The sequence below is a fragment of the Gallinula chloropus genome, assembly GCF_964237585.1.
Source record: "Gallinula chloropus genome assembly, chromosome: 1".
In the NCBI taxonomy this organism is placed as follows: Eukaryota; Metazoa; Chordata; class Aves; order Gruiformes; family Rallidae; genus Gallinula; species Gallinula chloropus.
The window spans coordinates 197825219-197847629 of record NC_140085.1 but is presented as its reverse complement, the minus strand read 5'-3'; the positions used below and the strand labels follow the sequence as shown (position 1 = coordinate 197847629).

Below are 22411 nucleotides of genomic sequence, written 5' to 3'. Positions count from 1 at the left end.
TTTGAAATGTTAGGAGTTGAAAGATACCTCAAAAGATCATCTAGTCCAACCCCCCTGCCAGAGCAGGATCACCTAGATGAAATCACACAGGAACACACCCAGGTGGGGTTTAAATGTCTCCAGAGAAGGAGACTCCATAACCTGCCTCTCTGGTCAGCCTGTCCCAATGCTTCATCATTCTGAGAGTGAAAAAGTTTCTCTTTATATTCTCATGGAACTTCCTGTGCTCCAGCTTGCACCAGTTGCCCCTTGTCCTATCTCTGGCCATCACTGAGAAGAGCCTGGCTCCATCCTCCTGACTTTCACCCTTTACATATTTATAGACATTAAAGAGGTCATTCCTCAGTCTCCTCCAGGCTAAAGAGTTCCAGCTCCCTCAGCCTCTCCTCATAAGGAAGGTGTTCCACTCCCTTAATCATCTTGGTGGCCTTGCACTGGACTCTTTCAAGGATTTCTATGTCCTTCTTGAACTGAGGGGCACAGAACTGGACACAGGGTAGAGTAGAGAGGGAGAAGGACCTCTCTTCACCTATTAACAACACCCCTACTAATACACCCCAGGATGCCATTGGCCTTCTTAGCCAGGAGGGCACATTGCTGGCTTATGGCCACCCTGCTGTCCACCAGGACTCCCAGGTCCCTCTTCCCTACGCAGCTCTCTGATAGGCCAGTTCCCAACGTACACTGGTACCTGGGGTTGTTCTTCCCCAGATGCAAGACTCTCCACTTGCCCTTGATAAATCTCATTAAACTTCTCTCTGCCCAATTCTCCAGACTGCCCAAGTCTTGCTGAGTGGCAGCCCAGCCTTCTGGAATGTCATCCACCCCTCCCAGCTTTGTGTTGTCAGCAAACTTTCTGGCTGGACACACTATTCAGGTACTTCCTTTACTGATGTGTAGCAAAGCAAGGAATGGAGAGAAACATTAGAAATGAAAGTGTGCTGCAACAAGTTAATAAAAACAATTTTCTGCTGAACTAGCTTTTTCCTATTAAAACCATTAATTCTCGTCAAATAAAATCTTATATATTTACATACTTTAAAATGCCAGTACCTTAATTTTCCAGCACTCTCCTTGTAGCTGCTGGGGAATGTTATCTGATGAAAGACTCTGGCATTGAACTGAAAAATTTATTTCCTGTGGGAAGCAATGTAATTACAGAAAAATGTCTTTTCATTTTCACAGAGAATTGACTGTATCTTGTTTGTTTGTCTTTTTGTCTCTGATGTCAGTCAGTTACCTTTACTGGCAGGGAAATGTAAATGCATTTCATTCCTGGTAAGGGTATTTAACCTTCCCCTAGTGTCTCTTAATCCAATAGCAAAGTTTGTTTTCTATTAAATTATTGAAAAGTTATGCTATTTACTGACCTTTGGATTTTAAACATCCTTATAAATCTTCCCAATCTAAATTCCTTAAGATTAATTAACTGCTTAGCTGATACAGCAATTCACATTTTTGGCTTCCAAAGTAGATGATGATAGTTTAGATTCCACTAAGCATCCAGGACAATAAAAAGAACATCCAAAAAAATCTGTTTAGGAATACTTGGTGTATCATTCATCATTTAAATGATATACTGTGCTTCAAATTGTGTATGTGAGAGAAAAAGAAGTTTTGCTTTTTAATAACATTTAAAGAGTGAAACTGCTTTCAGGCAACAAATTACTAAGTAACAAGGAATTGCTGCTGTAATTCCAAAAGCCCAGCATAACTGAAAATAGATGTTATTAATCTATTCTAGTTTATAAAGTATTCATAATACTTTAAACAAAAAAGATGAATAATGATAAAAGAGTTTTTACATGGTGACTAAGAGCCTTTTAAAAAAAAGTTAAAAATCTTATATATTTTCCTTGAGATGAAAATTGAAATTACTGAACAATTAATTTTGAGTGTATATGAATGGAAGAAACTACATCATTATTGTCTACACTATTCCTTTATTGTTTTAACCAGTGGAACTGCACTTGCAGAAAGAAAAAATATTTGAAGAAAATATACATGAAGAAAACACGCACTTCCTGACACAGTATTTGCAAAAAGTTTGTTCATAAAGAATGGACATTAAGATCCATAGCAAGGGATCTAGTAAGAAAAAAAAAATATCTTGTATGCACCCAAAGCTTTTTTTAATCAGCTGCAAATCTTGATACTCTTATTGAAGGCGTCAGAGCTTTCCTGTGTGCAGACTTCCACGTTCAAGTGCAAACTTTGCTCCTCTTAATCATTACGTAGCAAACTATGCCCTGTAATAAATTCCGCTTCGGAGAGGGAATGTGCAGCCTTTATAGGGATATTCGCAACAACCTTTTTCGCTGATGCACCTTGAAGACTTACTTTTCTCTTAAATGAGAAAAATAAGGGAGGTGTGTTTGGTTACTGCCCTTAGTTTAACATAATCTCCAGTGGCACTCTTCTCAGGGGGAAGCCTTTGGCAAACACAGTTTGGATCTGCGATACAGAAAGGGACACCACATAAATAAGAAGAAAGAGAACAGTGCTATTGTAAAACATGGTTGGGGAGGGTATTAAATGGTTGTGGAAATGGCTCACTTAACTGCTGAACTGAGAGGTGAGACTGCCATGCAGAAGTATTTATTTCTCAGTAGTGGAATTGGTCTCACACAAACTCAACACCCACCTTTAACAGTTTGGTTGGTCGGTTCAGTTTTAGTAGCCTCACCAGAAACTGTGTTTTATTAATTCACAAGGGTTTGTGTAATGCTTATGGCTCCACTCCAGAGGAATGAAGAACATTAATATAAGCACTTATACAATGAGACCTTCAGCTTCTCCCAGAAGACTGCCTAGTTAGAAAGCCCAGAATAGTTTCAGATAACTAAGACCTGTCTTAACTTTTAACTTAACAAAAGAACGGCATGGTCTGAATAAAAAAGTCACAGAGTCAGTTAGAAGCACATCTGTCTATGCAAGCAAATCATAAACCTCTAGATATTCAGTAAAACTTACATGTGTTATCAAACTTTAATTGCATTTAAAATTAAGGTTCTCCAGCCACCAGCATTGTGCGTCAAAGCTTTGTCATAAAGTCTGTCTCCAATAAAACTGTCTCTGCCTGCTCAGACTACAGAGGGGAGAACAAGCAGAAATAGCAGCCATATTTCGTCCTCTAAGTGACATGACTCCATGTGTTTCGGTAATGTTGCTTCTCATTTATTCCTGTGTGAGATTTTGATTCAACAAAGCTCTTACATATGTAATGACAGCTCTCACCGAGCAAACAAATCCCTTTACTTAACTGGAAGAAAAGTCAGATTGGACCCCAGTCCTTGGGGTTTTTTTAAGTTAAATGTGTGCCTAAGACCTTTATTGGATGAGAGCCTAATTGAATAAAATAGGAGATTCCAATCTATCCACTGTAATCTTCTCCATAAGGTCCATAGACTTTCTTCTCTAAACTGTCTTGCCTGACACTGTTTACCTTGTCTTAGCACTAAATGCAACATGATCCGCAGGAAGTTCCTCATGTCATTGGGCTTCACCAAACTGAACGGGGGTGGGGATCCTCTACCATGAGGATCCTAGCCATGATTTGCTCTGTAAATTGCACAAGGCTGAGAATATGAGTTAAATTTGCTGCACAGTTAACTGCTAATTAAGAATATTAAGTATTACTTCTGCAAAAATTGCTGAATGCAGGAGTAAGGCCCCGTACTTGTGACAACAGGACGCTCATTCTCAAGGAAGTTTAAGATGTTTTTTATAGAATTACAGACTGGTTTGGGTTGAAAGGGACCCCAAAGCCCATCTAGTTCCAGCCCCCTGCCATGGGCAGGGCCATCCTCCACTAGCCCAGGGTGCCCAAAATCCCATCCAACCTGCCCTTAAACACTGCCAGGAATCCAGGAGCAGACACAGCTTCTCTGGGCAAACTGCGCCAGTGCTTCACTAGCCTCACACTGATTAGTTTCTTCCTAATATCTAATCTCAATCTCCCCTCCTTCAGTGTAAAGCCATTCCCCTCTTTCCTATCGCTCCCTGCCCTTGCAAACAGCCCCTCTCCAGCTTTCTTCTAGCCCATTCAGGTACTGAAAGCCTGTGGTAAGGTCTGCCTGGAACCTTCTCTTCTCCAGGATAAGTAACTCTTTCAATTAAACGTGAGAGAAACATATTCAATATTAAATTGAAAATCAAGCATCAGCAATAATTTGGCAATTCATACCCAAAAAAGGTTCTACTAATCACGGGAGGACAGTGCCTGACTGCTGGGAGTCCTGGGTGGCATTCCCCCAGCCATTGCAGTGATTGCTCGGAGGTGTGTTTGGGCTGGATGACATTTTCTGAAACTGGATCATTTAACAGTCTTCCCCTTACTCTGGAAGATATTACACAGTTCTTTTCAAAAACCAGTAGAGCTCTAATGTTTAACAAGTTCTTTTTTTCCTTCTCCTCTTACCGGAAAGCCGTTCCAGCACTTCACTGCACCTCATCTACTTTTCAGGCTAAATTTAATCATGAACAGGGTATAAATATTTATTCACGTACTGGTGTTCTCCTTTATTTAAAGAGTGGTAGAGTGCTTTCCCTCATTAGTGTTTACTCTTTTCCTGCCAACTGCAGTTGCGTTGTCTGACTGAATTCCATACTCAATTTCTCTCCAAGCTAGGCAGATCTTTCACCATATTGTCATTACTCTTCAATTCCCTGATGAGCGCTGCTATGAGTATGGCTCACTTAACTCTTCTGCTCTAAATCTCTACCAGCAGCCTGGCAGGCTCTGGGCTTATGTGTTGGGTTTGTTTGTTGGTTGGAGTTTTTTTCTGGTGCTATTACAACCTCACAGCTGCACGTGGGCATCTGGAGATTTCTGTATCTCTGGCAATAGCATGGATTGCACTTTTGATCCTCTATCTATACAAGACAAGTCTTGAAGGCAGCCTAAAGGCACCTTTCAGAAGGCAAACCTTTTCAGACAGAGTAATTAGGGGGGGAAATTCCTGAATAGCTTTTCTCTGCATTCCCATGGAAACTTCTTTCTCAAATATAGAGACATCTGTGAACTTCCATAGGAGCGATCTACACGATTGATTTGAGCAAGTTTTGCAAAGAAAAATGTAAATTCAGATTCAAGAAGAGTAATAAAGTTGGCCAAGGCATTTCTGTAAGAGGACTCTGAGGTGTGACAATGTGAACAGACAAAGAATGAATTCTTCCTTAGGTGGGAATCTCCAGTATCTAGTATCTGGGATATCTGACCAAAATATTCACACATTTATATTAATGTATCAAAGCTGCTTTCCTGATTTTACTTTTGTTGATCATGGAAAAAAAAGTCAGCTTTAGGCCTCAGAGCTCCTTTGTTAGCTTTGTGCCACCTTTTCCCTTGTGTTTCCATTTTTTTTTCCTGCCCTGCTAACATTGTAATAAGAGTGCAAATACCAGTTTGGCAGCATTAATGTAGAGGAATGTGCCGGCTTCTTGGATCTGCAGTCCTGATGCTTTTAACTTTACACTCTTCCAAGGAGAAAATTTTTTCCAAGTATTGAGGAATTATGAGTGTTTATTCAATGTTGATATTTATGATGCTTGCATAAGCATGTTGTTGGATGCTGTACTGTAGACTTCAAGAGCTTCTGTAAACTATCCTCTGTAAACTATGAAAGCTGAAGTTTGTACTGTAATTGTTTAAATTCTTTCAGTTAACCAGGACTGATGTGATTTGGATGAGCACCCCTGGGAAACCTGGATACTGCAGATTATTTGGCACTGCCCTTTGAGTTGCAGCACTGAATTAGGATGCCCAGGCACAACGTCAGCATGCACTATGCCACCTTGGGATGCAAGCTACCAGAGATCTAAAGGAATGTTTTATTTCTTGTCTTAAATAAGAGCTTTAAACCAGCTCTCCTCCTCTACCTGAGAAGTGACTGCACTGATACGAAGCATTTCTTGCCCACTCTTCACTTACTTCACAGACTTTTCCAAGACTCAGTTATTAATGATTTCACTAAAGCCCTGGCCTCCCTTAGAAGGGTATAACTTTTTTATTAAGTGCATATTGTTATTCAGTGGTAGTGTGTTAGTGTGATTGTTCAATAACTTTTTTCCATGCCAGCTCTGTTCAATTCCTTTTATTCACGGTCTGGAAGCATTAATAATCCTCAGTGCAGTGTTGTAGCTAAACTGGCAAATGCAGTAACTTGGCATATAAGCAGAGAAGGATCCTTTAATCTATTAAGATACTTGTACTCCTACCTATATTAGTAAGCCTGGCTTCATACTGTCATATAAAGAGATGGTGTTTCCTCTTCAGAAGGGAAGATTAAGTCTACCAAAATCCTTCCAACTCTGGAAACCTTGTCTCAGAGGGAGGAATTAAGAACTAGAAGCACAGTATATTTATTCAGTTAACCAGAAAAAAGGTAAAAAAGGTGACTTGATATTAAGGTATATGAAACTGAAGAGAAAATGGATCATAGAATTGTAAACTATACTGGGTTGGAAAGGACCCATAAGGATCATTGAGTCCAACCCCTGACTCCACACAGGACCAGCCAATCAGAGCATGGGACTGAGGGCATTGTCCAGATGCTTCCTGAACTCAGCCAAACTCAGTGATGTGACCCCTTCCCTGGGGAGCCTGTTCCAGTGCTCGACCACCCTCTGAGTCTAACATCCAACATAAACCGCCCTTGTCGCAGTTTCATGCCATTCCCTTGGGTTCTACCCCTGGTCACCAAAGAGAGGAAGTCAGCCCCTGCCCTTTGCTCCCCCTCGTCAGGAAGCCACAGACTGTGATGAGGTCTCCCCTCAGCCTCCTCTTCTCCAGGCTGAACAAACCAAGGGACTTCAGCCTCTCCTCATGTCTTCCCCTCCAGACCCTTCACCATCCTCTTTGTCCTCATTTCTGAGGGTAGATTCTGAGGGTAGATTCATTTCAGTGTAACAGCAAAATACATGATAATCCCAGTGCTCCTGAAATGTTTTTTGTCTTGTTTAAACTAAAAATACGGTGCATCCACAAAAAGAGAAAGTTAAAAAAAAATTAAAAAATAAGGCATTATTTAGCTTGGTAGGTTGTATTTATCTAGAAAAGATGTCCCTGCTTACTGCAGTGGGGTTGGACTAGATGACCCTTAAAGGCCCCTTCCAACCTCACATATCTATGATTCTATGATTTCCTTCTTCATAAGACTAGCAAATTTTTATATTACTTTGTTTTGTCTTTTTGAAGGACTGCTCAAGCTCAAATAGAACTGATTGACCAAATACAGGAATAATTGGCTGAGAATCTCTGGCATGCCAGTTTGGAGGAATATAATAGTTCCATTAACATGTAAAATCAATGCAAGGTAGGTTTTAACTACTGCACTACTCTCAGACCTGATCCCCACTCCTAGAAAAATCAAGGAAAGGCCCATAAATTCATTGGAAGGTGGATGGGACCCCAACACTTTTAAAAGGTATGAGATGCTGTATGTTAATGATCTGTGTATATGGGGCTCATTGCTGTAATAAGTGTTCAAGAAAATCTTACAAACAGTTGGGAAAACAAATATAACTGACATTTCTCTCAAATCGTCACGGAATGCACTCCAGCTGTATTTATAATACACATTTTCCCCATGTGCTATGCACTTGCATTCTTTCGTGATGAATGATGTTGCCGTGTGTCGGAGTTGTCATGCTATCTTTCTTGTTTGAAGCAGGAATGTGTGGGAGGTTATTTAAGGACAAAATACTGTCGAACCTCCTGTCATATTTTTGAACTTGGTGTTGGCAGCATGGAGCTGAGCAGTGGCTAAATCACTTGGTTTAGGCCAGAGTTCCAGCAGAAGGCCAAGGCAGCCTGTTAATGGTACCAGTGCACCCATGCCTTGCTGCCTGTTCTGCTGGCTGTGAGAATCACGGCTCAGATACCAACCTGTCACTGTCTGACTCTTCATCTGAAGCCTTTGGGCAGAAATTTTACTCTTCTGGTAAGGTAAAGCATGGGCTTGAGCCCGGCACTCCTAGACACTACGGCAGCAGTAAATAATGCATTGCCATGAATCACTGGAGCTCCACTGAAATTAATAAACTTGGCTGTCACCCAACTCCAGAGAAGTGTTTCACCCTAGGGAGGCCTCCGAGTCCATCAGGGAGCATACAAGAAAGCAAGATGATCTTGTGGTATGCAGCAAATGTAAAGCTCCAGTTTCAAAAAAGGAAAGAAATGACACAACATGTAACACCATCAAAGCCACGTGCCATTGCTCAGGATACTGCTCCCACAGTACAGGCATTAAGATACATTGTGATTGCTATGATTACCCTTCGGTTTGACTACAAACTAGAGGTATAGGGAAAATGATAAGCTCAACGTGTAGCTTAAGTTTAATGAGAAATTTTCTTCAAATGAATCAAGTCCATTTGTGGGGAAACCTTTGTCCTACAATTGTCATTTTCTCCTGAACAGTTTGAAATTTGTCTCACATCTTTACTTCTTATGGAAAAAAAAGAATTAACTACCACCTGCAATCTCCTTTTCCCCAATGGTCCTCTTCCTTCCTTAGACTTATGCTGTCATCATCTGACCAGCATCCTTTTTCAATTTTCTTTAACCTGTGTCTGTTGCATTCCTGGCTGCACAGTGGCTCACTTGGACATCGCTTCCTTCCTTGACCCCAGGAAGGGCAGTGGTTAAGGAACCTTCCCAGGATGTGAATAAAACGGCTTTGGTTCTTTGAGAAAATTCCAGCTCTCCCACTGTTGGGCAAGTGCTCTAATCACTCTGCTGCTATGCAGAGACTGCACTTTTTTGAGTCTCCATCTCTGGAGATATTCAAGACCTGTCTGGATGCCTATCTGTGCAATATGAGCTAGGGAGCTGCTTTGGCAGGAGGGTTGGACCCGACGATCTCTCAAGGTCCCTTCCAACCCCTATGATTCTATGATTCCATGATTCCTGTTCTCTGTAGTGAAATCAGTGCCAACATTTCCTTCTCCTCCCATGAGCTCAGTGTTAAGGGTAAATACTTGGAGAAGGCATGCTGGATCAACCCCCTTAGGGATGCAGGCAGAATTTGAGGCTTGTCTGACTAAGTCTAGATTGCACCAGAGGAGAAAACGAGGTTCCCAGATCACTCCCCAGACTGGAAGGACACTGTGTTGTGCTCACATGTGCAGTCACAGCAGGAACTTGCAGGATGATCTTGATATGCTGAGAAACAGAGACACCGAGGAGTTTAGGTGATTTGACTCTGTATCACTCAGGTATATAAGCAAAATTTAGGCACCAGAAACCTTTTAAACTATGTCTGTAACATTAACCTCAGCAAAGAGTTGTAAATTACCCAAACAAGCTCTGGGAGGGTAGATTTTGAATGTAGCAGAGGTTGGTGGGAAGTGTGTTGGTGGCGAGTGTGCAGTCAGGGTGACTTTGCGATGCAGTAGAAGCAGTATTATCAGGGAAAGCATGTGCTTAGCCTCTACCAGGCCCTTGACAGTGGTCTGCTCAGCTGGTGGGACAAAGACTGGCATAGCTGGGGGATGCATGTTCAGGAAGCAGAGAAGAGATGAGCTGGTGCTTAAATGATGTTTGACAGTCCTGTTATATCCTAGTTATTTGGGTTGTAGCTGGCATCTGTGGGCATTTGTGAGTGCTCTTAGGAAGAAGATACATGCTCATATATGTCTGGGGTGGTTTAAAACAGAGAAAGAAGACAGATGACTTCCAGAGATCCCCGGGAAGGCATGAAATAGGCACTTGGAAACAGCCTTCTGTGCGGAGGGAGAATGAATGCAGCTGTGCTCCTGTGGCACTGGCCTCTGCCAGCCTCTTCTGGGGATACTGATTCAAAACCCTTGGTTGTTTCCAGGGAGAAAGAAAAAGGGGACATTTTCTATAAAAACACGCTCCTTGTACCTAGATATGATGCAGGATCCAATGTTGACGGAGGCATGAGTCATTTACTCCACATGCATTACGGCGCTGGGTAGGTGGGCAGTGAAGTATGGTCGTGAGTCATCAGCTTCATGTGAGTGGGCAGTCAAATTCTGCATAAGCTGATTTTTCAGACATTTCTAAGGGTATTTTGAAGTACAGCATATGGCACGGGCAAATTATTTTGGTTTTGTTTGTGCTTGCTGCAGCTTCAGCTTTGGCCAAGGCCCTGTGTTATTAGGCATGACATATCCTACAAGTTTGGGTGTTTTTTTCTGTCGTTCCAGCTTTGACATGGTTGTCTTGAGAAGTTTCATCATCTACTCCTCTGTAAGCAGCTTCCATTTCCCGTTACGTTCCAAGGGAAATGAGGAAACAGCAAACAAGATAAATAAACCATACTCTTCCTTCTGCTGTTGGAGCTGTTTTGCCATCAAACTATGGTTCCAGTGAATTTTAAATTCAAAATAGGAAGTTTCCTTTTCACTAGTTCTCCTTTTAGTGTCATTTGACTGTAATCCTCTGTCCTGCTGTTTCAAAACTTCACCTGGCACCTCACAGAGGCAGAGATAACCTCCACTTTCTGAGACAGGGCTCCTGCTTCAGCCAAAACAACCCCAACTGAGTTTCACAGGAGCCATGCACTACTAATACTCTTTTCGCTTAGGGACACATATGGGTCAGATGCTCCCTCCATCTTCATATGGAATTGGAGAAAGATGCAACTTAGCTTCCTCCCAATTTTCTCTGGATCACAGGGAGCACAACAAATGGCAACTTTCTGAGTTGTAAGAGGAAGACAGCCAGCGCAAGCCAGACTGGATGAGACTTCTCGGCATGTCTTGGTTTTGACATTGGACTTCACACCTCCTGGAAAAGCTGCCTGGCTCTGAAGCCAGATGTCATGCTATCTCCTTGAGATAGCAGCACAATGCCTGACTGAGAATGGCAGCTTCCCTGATGATTCATGAGGGTATCCTGCTAGCAACAGGATACTTCTTAATATAAAAATCAATATCTAGTGGAACTCGCCCTCCAGAGAACCCCAGACAAAAAACCCCACAAAACCCAAACGACACATGGAAATCATATCACAAATCAGACTGGTCTCAAAGCACAGCAGCGATCGGAACTGGACGCTGTGGCCGCGGAGGTGCCCGCAGCAGCCCTGCTGCTGGCTGCGATGCGATTACACACCCTATCCCGGCACCGGCGGCTGCTTCGTGCCGGGCTGGGAGCCGGCCTCCCCCAGTCTCCCCACACACACCTGATGGATCAGGGCCAGGGGCTCGGTGATGGCACAGTCCAGCCTTTCCCAGCTTTCGAGGACCTCATGTGCCGCCCGGCAGCAGCTCCTTGGGCAGCCTCTTTGTTTTACCCCGAATTGCCGCTCCCCCGCTCCCTCCTGCTTCTTTGGATCGCATTTCAATACGGGGGGGGTTGGGAGGAGGGCTAGGGACAACCCCACGAACGGGTTTCTCCCGTGGGGAGAGGCGCTTTTCCAGGTGGGGGGATGCCAGGAGCCGGCCAGACCGCTCCGGAGCGGAGGCGCTGGCGGCCCAGAGCCCCTTCGGGGATGGCCCCTGCCGAGCTCTCCCCCCTTCTTCCCCCCCAGGCACCTCCGCCCGGCCTCGCTGCGGGTCCCGGGGAGCCCCGCGGGCAGCGCGGCGCACAAAGGGCGGCCGGCGGCAAACAAAGGGGCAGCTCCCGGTGGCCCCGGCGGGCCGGGACACCGCGGCGTAGCCGGGACAGGCGGGTGGGGGTGGGAGCCCGGCGGGGCCGGAGCGCAACGCCCCGGCGGCCGGAAGACAGGGCGGGGGGTGAGGGGTGGGGAGAGGGGAGGACCGGCTCAGCCCAGCTGAAAAGGAGGGCTCGCACGCCTGCCCGGCCGTCGCCCCCCCACCCCCCGCCCACCCCCCCGGTGCTGCCCCGCAGGCGTCCCGCACCATGGCTCTGTCTTGGAGGAGCTGGCTGGCCAATGAGGGGAGCAAACACCTCTTTCTGGTAGGGGGCTGCCCCCGGGGGGATGGGGGTCCCCTCGGCGCGGTTGACCCGCAGGGAAGGCTCGGGACGTGGGCGCGGGGGTGCTGGTAGGTGGCCGGGGCCGGCCTGGGAGGCTACTGGCTCGGCGGGGCACCGAGGAGCCCCGGGGGTCGCAAGCCCCTAGCACGGGGCAGGAGGTCCCAGCCGCGCTCGGCCTGAGGTGCCCGGCGCAGGGACGTGGTGCCCGGTGGCTGGGGGTACTCCGCGCCGGCGTGCGGCTGGCAGAGGGACATGCGTGTGCCGTGGCCCGGGGACAACGCGGGCGCCCGTGTCCTGCTGGGGCTCGGCACACGTTGGACGCGTGTTGGCTCTTTGTTAGATCCTCTCTGGGAAGCTTTTGGGGGAGAAGCATCTTCTGGGAGGTCAGGTTCTTCCTGCCTTTGTCTCTTTGTTGCCAAGTTTGACTCTTCGGGTCTTTTAACTCCGCACGTAACTGAAGGTTTGGGGGGGTGGGGGGAGGTTTGTATGCGGAGGGCTTTGCCAGCGCTCGGCGAGACACAAAGGTAAAGTTTTGTGAAGTGCGGTGACATTCCCGACTTCTCACACAGGGGCTTTGCCTTTTAATATTTGAAAATCTCCTATGCTAAATGCTTGAGGTTTGTTCTCCCATTCCCTTTACGTGTGTTTACGAAACTTTGTGCCTGTGAGTTTTATGAATGAAACTAACGCTGAAGGGTTTGCACATGTAAACTTTCACTTACAGTCACTTGTTTCTGTTTCATTTTAGTTTTTCTGGCTCTCCCTCAACGTGTGGTTCTTCTGGAAAACCTTCCTGCTCTATTATCAAGGGCTGCAGTATTATTATTTGCATCAGATGTTAGGGGTGAGTGACCCGGACGTTAAATTTTGCCCTGGAAATTGGGATGCTGGGAGATGGGAAGGTGGCAGAATGCATTTGCTAATCAGGAATGATGCAAACTACTTGGTAACTGGGTAAAGTGAGGTAAGATCCAGTAGGAAATTACAGGGATACTGTTGACAATTGTCTAGGAATAGCAAATGAACAGTGAGAAGAGCCAGTCAAGAGTAGGACAGCTATCTCTCTCCTCCTTTCCTCCCTCCTGGTGTTTCCAGCTGCAGAAAGGCTCACAGGAATACAAGCGTGCTCAGTGGATGGGGTTTTTTCACTTTTTGTTATCAAAACATTAGCCAAGCTTATGGGCTCGTGCTAGAAAATTCTTTCTAATCCAGTTATTGTGGCACATATTTGTGGAAGGCATTCTTCTGATAAGAGTTAGTTCTGTTTGGTCTCTGTCATCCCCATAGTTCCTCTGTTCTGTGTAAATCATTGTCATCTATTTAATTTTAGCTTTGTTTTCTAATAACAGATTCTTGGAACCTGAATGCTTTAACAAGGATTTGACTGTTTTGATTTAGTAAGGGCAACATCCACCGCAAGAATCCAAAAAGATAATTTGGGAAATGAAATACCAGTCCATCTTGTGAAGTTAGCCACAGCTACACCATTGCGGTTGCTTGAAATGACTTCTATCTAAAGAGATAGATTAAGGCTTAGCAACTTTCTAGAAAATGCTCTAGGCTTGCTCAGTTTGAGAATCTAGGATAAAGTGGGTGTATAACATGATGCTTTGCAACACTGTCGTGCTTGGGAATGTATTTCAGTGGAAGACTCACATGGGGTTAAAGCAGACGATGCATGTCCTAACCTGCTCTAGAACATCTCATTTTTATCTTTGATAGATCCAGAATACACACTTTTTTCATAAGGTTGATGTCATTGGCATAGTTAGCCAGTTCTGTAAACTTCTGTGAACTTGCTTGAAATTCAGTTGACCTAATAAACTTTTCTTTTTTTTATTTCTTATGACTGACGCAGATGTGCCTAAGAAATGAGGCTTAGCAAAGGTAATGGAGAAAAAGGGAAAGAAAATAGTTAAATCCTTAATTATGATGACTTTCTCAACAAAAAAGCATGGAAACGTGTTTAATTTTACCGTCATCTCTAATGGCCTTTCAGCCCAGTGCATCCATTTGAAAACTCTGTTTGTTCCTGGCAGGGCAAGTGGGTTGTTTATAAAGCAAATGTTCTGGAGTCAATATGTTGGGCCAGATTGTCTGGTATCAATCAGCAAAGTTCTTCTAAATTCAGAAGACTAGTCTGCCTTGTACCAGCTCATCGTCTGGTGGTTTGGTGGGTTTTTTGGTTTTCTTACACTTAAAAATGAAAGACACATACAAAGTAATACAGTGTGTTCAGAACCTGTGGATGATTTAAGCACAGATTCCTTGTCTTGGTCAGGAGATGAAAACCAGGAGGCCACGCTTTTGAGTTTGTATGTGTCATCAACTGTGGGGAAAAATACCAAAGTTTAGAGACTTTCTAAAGTGAAGAGGAAATTGAAGATCTAAGTGTAAAAGATACTTTTGCTCAAACTTCTGAAACTTTTACATTTTCAAAAAGTTTTAAATGACATTCTTGCAATTCTTCTTTTATAGTATGCCTGAGTATCATCCTTGGACCCCAAAGCTAGCTTTCTCCCTTCCCTTTGGGGTATTTGTATGTGCATAAAAATCATACAGATTATTTTGCAAGGGTTGAGAAAACTAAACTCAATTTTATCCTTTTCAGGAAAGACTAAGCGTATTCATCATAAAACTGTAGCTACTTTCCATGGGGATTATCGTTCCTCTTCTTTGTCTGTCTTGGTTTGTGCAGCCACTGTCCCGTTGGCCCATCTGCATAACCAGTCTCCTCTCTGTTCCATACGTGGGTGAGGGGCCTGCAGTGCCTCTGTGTGCCACCTCTTGAAGTTTCAAAGATTTTGAGAGCTAGATGAAAATTCTTAATTTATAGTTTAATGGCTGATTATTTTTTGTCTTAACAGAATGGACGTTTTTAAAGATAATTTTATGAAAATTGATTCCTTCTTCCCGCCAGTTAACAAAAAATGGCAAAAAGGAATGGCAGTTCTTGTAATAAACATCTTTTGTCTTTCGGTGAGGTCCACTAAGTCGTTTTCTCCCCTCTCTTTCTGTGCAATGATAGCCTAAAAATCTCAAGAACTTCTGTACTTGGCAACACTGACAGATTTACCACAGGTAATGTCATTGTTTGTCAAGTAACAGAATGGAGAACCAAGAAGAGTTGCTGCAGGAAATCAGCTTGTGATATAAAATTAGATCTTTGACTGAATATATTCAACTCTGCCATGTTTTCATGCCATGTCTTTTCTTTCTGCTGTGAAGGAGAAAGAATGAGGTTAGTCTTTCATCCAGTGGTCACTGAAGTGCTTCCCTTTCCTTCAGCATTCTGCAGAAGAAGGAGGCTTGGATTTGTTCTTTGCTGATGTGCTAGGATATGGAATTAGCGGGTAAATGTGTCACACGTCAGCACTTTGCTCAGTTGCAGTTCTGTTGATGAGACCATGAACCCCTCACTGTGGAATCTGCATCCCTGGAGGTTTTCAAAAGCTAATTGGGCAAAACTCTGAGCAAACTTAGTCTGAATTTGGCATAGAACCTGCTTAGGAGCAGGAGGTTGGAATAGAAACCTCCCAAGGACCCTTTTAACCAGAGTAATTCTTGTGTAAGTTAAGCCAGATCCTAGCAGAGACAGACCCCTTCCCAGAACATTTGCCTTCATTAGCTACCCCATTGGATTCTTAATTCCTTGTAACACTGCAGATCATAGTTTTACCACATGAATACATTCACTGCTGAATGTTTTTGAACATGATTTATGAACAGTAGTTTATGAACATGATTCAGATAATAATAAATTTTTTCATAAATAAATATAAACTTGTGGCATGGTTAGCCAAGAGAAGTACTTGAGGGTCACAACAGGCACTGATTTCATATAGGAAGGTATGGGAAGAAAGGAATATTCTCATCTCCATGTTCATGGTAGATAATAGAAGATGTAAAAGGCATGAATTACAGATAGGAAGATTGATAGACCACTTGACATGCCTCCAAAAATCCTTGTTGGAGGTTCTCAGGGAAATTGTCCAGATGATTCATTTCCTTTGCAGACTTCACATTAACTTAGCCATTTTTTTTTTGAATCAAGTTTGCTTGCATCTGAACAACAAATACAGTCCTAAATTCAGTACTGGCCTTACTATAGAATTAAAGTCTTGCTTTCAAAACCATTAAATAAAATATGTCCTTCTTGTTGCTTGAATTCAACTTGAACAGAAGGAGCATTGGGTTCATTTTATTGTGGCATAAAAGGTCTCTCTTTACTTTTTTCCCTCTCTAGTCCCTGCTCAAATAACTCTTAATGTAGCCAAATGGGTGTTAATACAAGAGATAAGCTTCTGGGTTTCACACTAAAGTGTAATTCACACTAAAGTGGAATTCTTAGAAGGGTCTCTTTGGGAGAAGATTGAATAACTGAAAATGGGACTGAAAAGGAAAAGTGCTGCATCACTTTTTTTGTCTACACAGTTGCTGTCTTATTTCTGTGCAGTACTGTACATCACATTTATGTCATCTTTATTTACTGCATGGAATATGTTCCAGATGGTCCAGTAACTTGCACGTCTTTCCTTGCTAGTTTATTATAACGATAAAGATTTTGGTAGTTGAGGCCAAATCCTGCTTTCGTTGATCCATATGCAACTGCTCTGCAGCCTGCTTCCCCCTCACATCTGAGCAGTGGAGGGAGTTGGGTGTCTTGACCCTTTATTTTCCTTAATGCAGCGCATGTTTTCCATTTAATTGTCTTGTAACAGGATATTTGGGATTTAGTCTTTAGAGTATTGCACGTAGCAATAATGTTTAATATTAGATTTATGTTGCTATGGAAGCTCTGTGTGTGTGTGTATATATATATGCACAGATGCAGGGTTCCCTAGCGAAGACTGAGGGTGTTAATCCACAAGACCTTACCGTGATAGTCACCTTGAATTTGGAAGTAGATCTCTTATTGCTTTTTCTTTGCCTCCTAGATATTTATTTTTTTTTCCCTAAATATTTTTCCTTCAACATTTTGTCCTTCCTAGACAGCCCACAGTTTAGCATCAGTGCTGAGATTATTCTCAGATATGAACCAGTGAAGAAGCTAGATTTTGCACCATAATGTTCTGGGGTTTTTTTCATGTCTTCCCCCACCCCTCACCCCTCCCAACAGGAGTAATCCCATGAAGGACATGTATATTAAAACATTTTATGGGAAAGCTTCAATCTTTGCAGAACTTGTGAAACACTCAATATTGGGAATTAACAGAACTACATCTCAAATGATTACTGACACTTTTACCACTGTATCATGTAGGCTTAGGTTAGAAATATTCCTGTTGATAAGGAGTCTGATAAACTCAAATCTGGAAGACAAATTGAGATCACTTCCAGTCTGTGCATGTATTGTTCTGCCTGGCACAACAGCTTAAATTGACTTTTTAATAAATCAATAAAGATGAACATTTGGTCTGCAGCCTTGTAAGTGTATCTACTTTGTTTGGAGTTGCCAGAGAAGTTGGAAGCTAGTATTGAGTTCCAGATGAAGATAGCTCTTTCTTCAGATTGCATGACTGAGTTAAGCAGAAGTAGTAGATTTAACACAAATGAACTACATATAAAATGAGAACATGACCTAAATATGCAGACAGAGAGAGAAGGAAAGCCTTCAAGGAATGCCTGATGGGTAAGTTACAAGTGAATGGTGGTTCTCAGTAGTGCATGTCATATACCCATACCTCATCAAAGAAGTAAAAATACTGTTGCCCTTGCTTACTCCTGATGTGTCTCTCGTTCTATAATATCTCATCCAAGTCCTGATTCATATGTGCAAGCAGAAGACTGAAGTTGAATAAACATAGAGGAATAGGCTTCTGTTAAATACTTTGCATAGGGAGTTGCCGGATTTGTGGGTTTTGTATATATGTGATACCTTTTTAGGTGTAATTAAAAATATCCTAATTAGCCTTAAAATGGTTTTTTAAAGTTTGCAATACATAAGGTTGGGATTTAGAGCCCATCCTTCAAACATTCTATGTTCAGGATCAGAAACAAGTCAATTTTTGTAGAAGCTTTCGTGTGTTTTGGTAGATTTCCACAACTCTTGCATTTTCCTTCTTTTTACCTTCCTTTCAGCTGCTTTGAGTGTTTTTTTTTTGCTACATCTCCAGCTAGATTTGGCAAGCCTCTGGGGAATAATCACTACCCGTACAATTCAGATCTGTCCTTCATCTTAAATTATCTGTTCTCTTATTCAAAACATGGAGCACTCTGTGAAGAAGAGGAAGTCCGTTCAAAGAGTCACATTGTGCAGCACAGTTTGTCCCACCTAGAAAACCAACTATTTTTAGCTGCTCTGGTACAGATTTGGGGAGTTGGTCTGTGACCTGTGGCTCCAGAGCAGTATGTGGGTTATGAGTCTTAGAACCTTTCAGGTTGCCCTAAATCATAGAAGAATGGAAAAGGTCAAAGAAAGACCTCCAGACAGAGAGTGAAATGTCTGCATTATCATCTATTTAGGATTGTTGCTTATCCGTAGTGAAGGCTTGAGAATCCAAGACACATCACTTTTAGGTATGGAAGGATTTGTCATGTTCTTTCTCTTATTTTTCTGTACAAGGTGAGCTTAAAAAGTAAGATAGGTCAATATATGTCAAAGGCTTCATGTGTTCTGCTCTCCAATATGCTTTACAGCCATGTATCGAATATTGGGTGTCTGTGCACAGCAGTTGCAGGTAACCTTCATCTCTGTGTTTCTAACTGATGAACTTTGGGGAACTCTGTGATACACAGTCAATTACTTTAGACCTCAACCTAGTAAACCATTCGCCCAACTACGGACATGGTCATTTTCCTGCGGCAGGCAGAGCATCCAATGGGAACAAACACTTTGCTTCAATGTCCTGCTTTCTGTGTTGTGTGAGTGTAGTGTGGGGAGGAGTCCATCCTGATTTCTGTGGGACCACACATCAGGCAGGGATAGCTGGAGAACTACATTCCCATTGTATCTCTGAAGCCCTTTTCTACTCTTATGGAGAAGGAAATACAAATACTTGTCTGGAGATATAATCTAGCCTAGGTTTTAGGGTTTCAGTTTGTAGTGAGGCCAGTTCCCTACTATTCACACCACAGATTTCCCTTCTAAATTTGATGAATCCTTCAGGTTTTTCTATGCCTGTTTTTCCCTTGATGAAATAGGATAACAGTGTGTGTGGTACCGGGTAGGCAGAGTACAGAAAGATGTTGACAAACACTTGGGTTTGATACTAGCAAAGGTGGATGAAAGAGAGTGTCCAGCAGAGATTCTGGGTGTGGTTTTTTACTCTCTTTTTGATCTTACAGGAATTGTGCATGCGACTAGCATGAAATAAATAACACTTTATTTTCCTTAAGCCAATGATAATCTCTAAGAAGAATATTATGTTTCTCTTATTTTTTAGCTAGTTAAAAAGGATATATATATATATATACCCTTCCAGAACTGGCAAGTTGCCGTGGAGCAAAAATCTTGTATTTTACTATTGTTTAAAAATCCAACAATACACTATGTTAATTTGTTCCTTTACCACCCAGGCAATGCAAAGGAAGTCAAGAAAGAGACCACTTGGAAACCATTTGGAAAGAATTAGTTTCATGGGGGTATTTTTAGCCTTTGGATATATGTTAAGAGCAGACTTAGAACTCTGTTATTCATCAGGGTCTTGAAATGAATTTTAATTCTAAGCATCACTAAATGTATTTCTTTTACTGTTATTTTCAAATTGGTCATGGGCTTATTACAGCAAACATTGCCCAACCTTATTTCTTCAAAATAAAACCTTAGATGAACTATTGGTGAAAGTATTTGGGATGCACTTTCCTAGAAGTTCCCTGCTTATTTGGAGAAGTTGTCTCTTTTTTTTTTTTTTTTGAACTCTTTCTACAGCAGCTGATAGCATTGGATTGGAATCAGTGTGAGGGCATTTCTTCACAGTAGTTACATTATGAATGAGTATTTACTATTTGTTAAATAGTGCCATGGAAAACCATGAAGGTGAATAGGGTATCTTATTCTACTCATCATAGCAGATTCCTGGTTTTTTTTAGCAGTTAAGTAAAATGCCAAACAATTTATTTCTTAAAATAAATTATTTATTTAGTACTATACAGTGTAGAATTAAATAAATTCTAGAGTATTCCAAACTAGGCTGTTTTTATGGACCTTCACAAGAATAGAGACAGTTGGGCTTGTTCTTTTTGAGGAAGAGAAGGGTCTGGGGGGAACTTACAGTGGCCTTCCAGTGCCTGAATGGCGCCTATAAAAAAGCCGGGGAAGAACTGTTCACAAGGGCATGGAGCAACAGGATGATGGTAATGGTTTTAAACTAGAAAAGGGGAGATTTAGGAAAAAAATCTTCAGTATGAGGCCAGTGGATCACTGGAACAGGTTCCCCAAAGAGGTGTTGGAGGCCGCATCCCTGAAGATATTCAAGGTCAGGTTTGATGGGACTCTGAGCAACCTGATCTAGTGAAGATGTCCCTGCTTACTGCAAGGGGGTTGGAGTAGATGGCCTTTAAAGGTCCCTTCCAACCTAGTGCATTCTATGCTTCTGTAATAGTTGCACCTGATAAAGGAACTTGTGTCTAACTAATATCATGCCTGGTTTGTGTTTAAACTCAGACACCTTAAATTGTTAAGAAGCTAATGATGTATCATATAGACCATAAAAGAGAAATTATGACAATTTTCAAATTGCTTTATATGTTAATGGCATTGCAACGTTTTTCAGTTTTGGGATGTTGGTAAAGAGCTACAAAAATGGTTCAGTTTACTTCTGTGTAAAACCAGTTCTACGTAATTCCTGTGTTTTTCAAATCATGCTCATTTAATCACTGAAATACTGTAGTACATCAGCAAGCTTTAATAAAAACACTTATATATGTTTAATGACCATATTTTTTGAGTTACTACTTTTATGAGGTGTAAAGCTCATTTTAGCTTCTCTTTAGAGAGGTAATAATTAATGAAAATAAGAGAGACAGCCTTGTATTTGTGAATGGACATTATAGAAACATTTTACTTCCCGCTAAGTCAAATAGTTTCAAGGTTATTGCTGTTTTCTCTGATACTCCAAAAAATATTTATGATGTTCTAAAATCACTTTAAGCTACTTTGGGCAAGGATAGAGAAATATTTATTGTGGTTGTTCACATTTTTTTGATCATTCTTTGACGTGGAAAGTGGCATTAGCATTTTGTAAACATCAACTCAGTTGCAGGGGTTGTTGTGGCCATTGCAGCTGGTGCTTGGTTGTAGTCATTGTGTTTAGGCTCTGGACCAGTTAGGAGAGTCCAGAGGATGAGAGGAAGTCTGAAGAATGTGACTGTGAGGGAAAAGTAGCAAGAATTACCTCTTGCTGTGCCAGTGAACAGAGTGTGAGGTAACAGATGAAATAGAAGCAAGGAAGGTTTTATGTGAAAAAAATGAATTGAAAAATTTTAATGAACAAAAAGTGCATTGGAAGAAAAAGTGAGTGAAATCTGGAGAGTGGGAAAGAGGTGATGTGGTTCATTCTATTCTTATTTTCTATATTTCTGTAGGTTAGGGATGACTCTGTTATAAGCCCTTCACTCAATATAACGTAAATGAGATCTGCTCTCAGGATGTTTGCCAGGGATTACAAATCTGCATAGTAGAGAACAAGACAGAGAGCACATATTGTGTGGTAATTGCTCCCACTTCTCATGAGCAGCTTTGGAGAGAAGGTGCCCTTAGTAATGCTTTGTTATGTAGAAGAAAGAAGATGTGAAGTTCCCACTGATAGGAAAAGGGGACACAGAACCCCCATTTTTAAAAAGGGGGAAAAAGGAAGACCTGAGGAACTACTGTCTGGTCCGTCTCACCTCTGTGCCTGAGGAGATCATGGAGCAAATCCTCATGGAAACTGCTCAGACACATGGAAAATAAGAAGGTGATTGGTGACAGCCGATCACTAAGGGCAAATTGTGCCTGACAAATTTGGTGGCCTTCTGTGATGGGGTTACAGCACTGGTGGATAAGGGAAAAGTGACAGACGTCATCTAAAAGCGTTTGACACTGTCCCACATGACATTCTTGTCTCTAAATTGGAGAGGTGTGGATTTGACAGATGGACCACTTGGTGGAGAACAAATTGGCTGGAAGATGACAGTGAAACAGTTGCAGTCAGCTGCTGGGTGACATTGATCACAGGTTGGTACTGAGACTGGCACTGTTTATAGTCTGTCAGCAACATGGACAGTGGGATTGAGTTCACCCACAGCAAGTCTGCCAGCAAGACCAAGCTGTGCGGTGCAGTTGACATGCTGGAGGTAACAGATGCCATCCAGAGGGACTTTGACAGGCTTGAAAGGTTGGCCTGTGTACACTTCATGAAGTTCAGCAAGGCCAAGTGCAATGTCCTGCACATGGGGTAGGGCTATCCTAGGCAAGATTACAGGCTGTGCAGAAAATGGATTGAGAGCAGCCCTGAGGAGAAGGAATTGGGAGTGTTGATTCAGGTAAAGCTCAGTGTGAGCCAGCGGTCTGTGCTTGCA

General features: G+C 42.4%; 1 protein-coding gene across 1 annotated transcript in view; it reads left to right on the top strand.

The window, feature by feature from the left end:
* Positions 1-11836: 11836 nt before the first annotated feature.
* NOX4 (NADPH oxidase 4) overlaps positions 11837-22411 on the top strand; it is a gene marked incomplete at both ends in the record, with an annotated part of 120042 nt that continues 109467 nt past the window's right edge. The window contains 2 exons of the mRNA XM_084279332.1: positions 11837-11893; positions 12660-12755. Coding sequence (XP_084135458.1) covers positions 11837-11893; positions 12660-12755 — 153 coding nt within the window. The remainder of the gene's footprint in view (positions 11894-12659; positions 12756-22411) is intronic.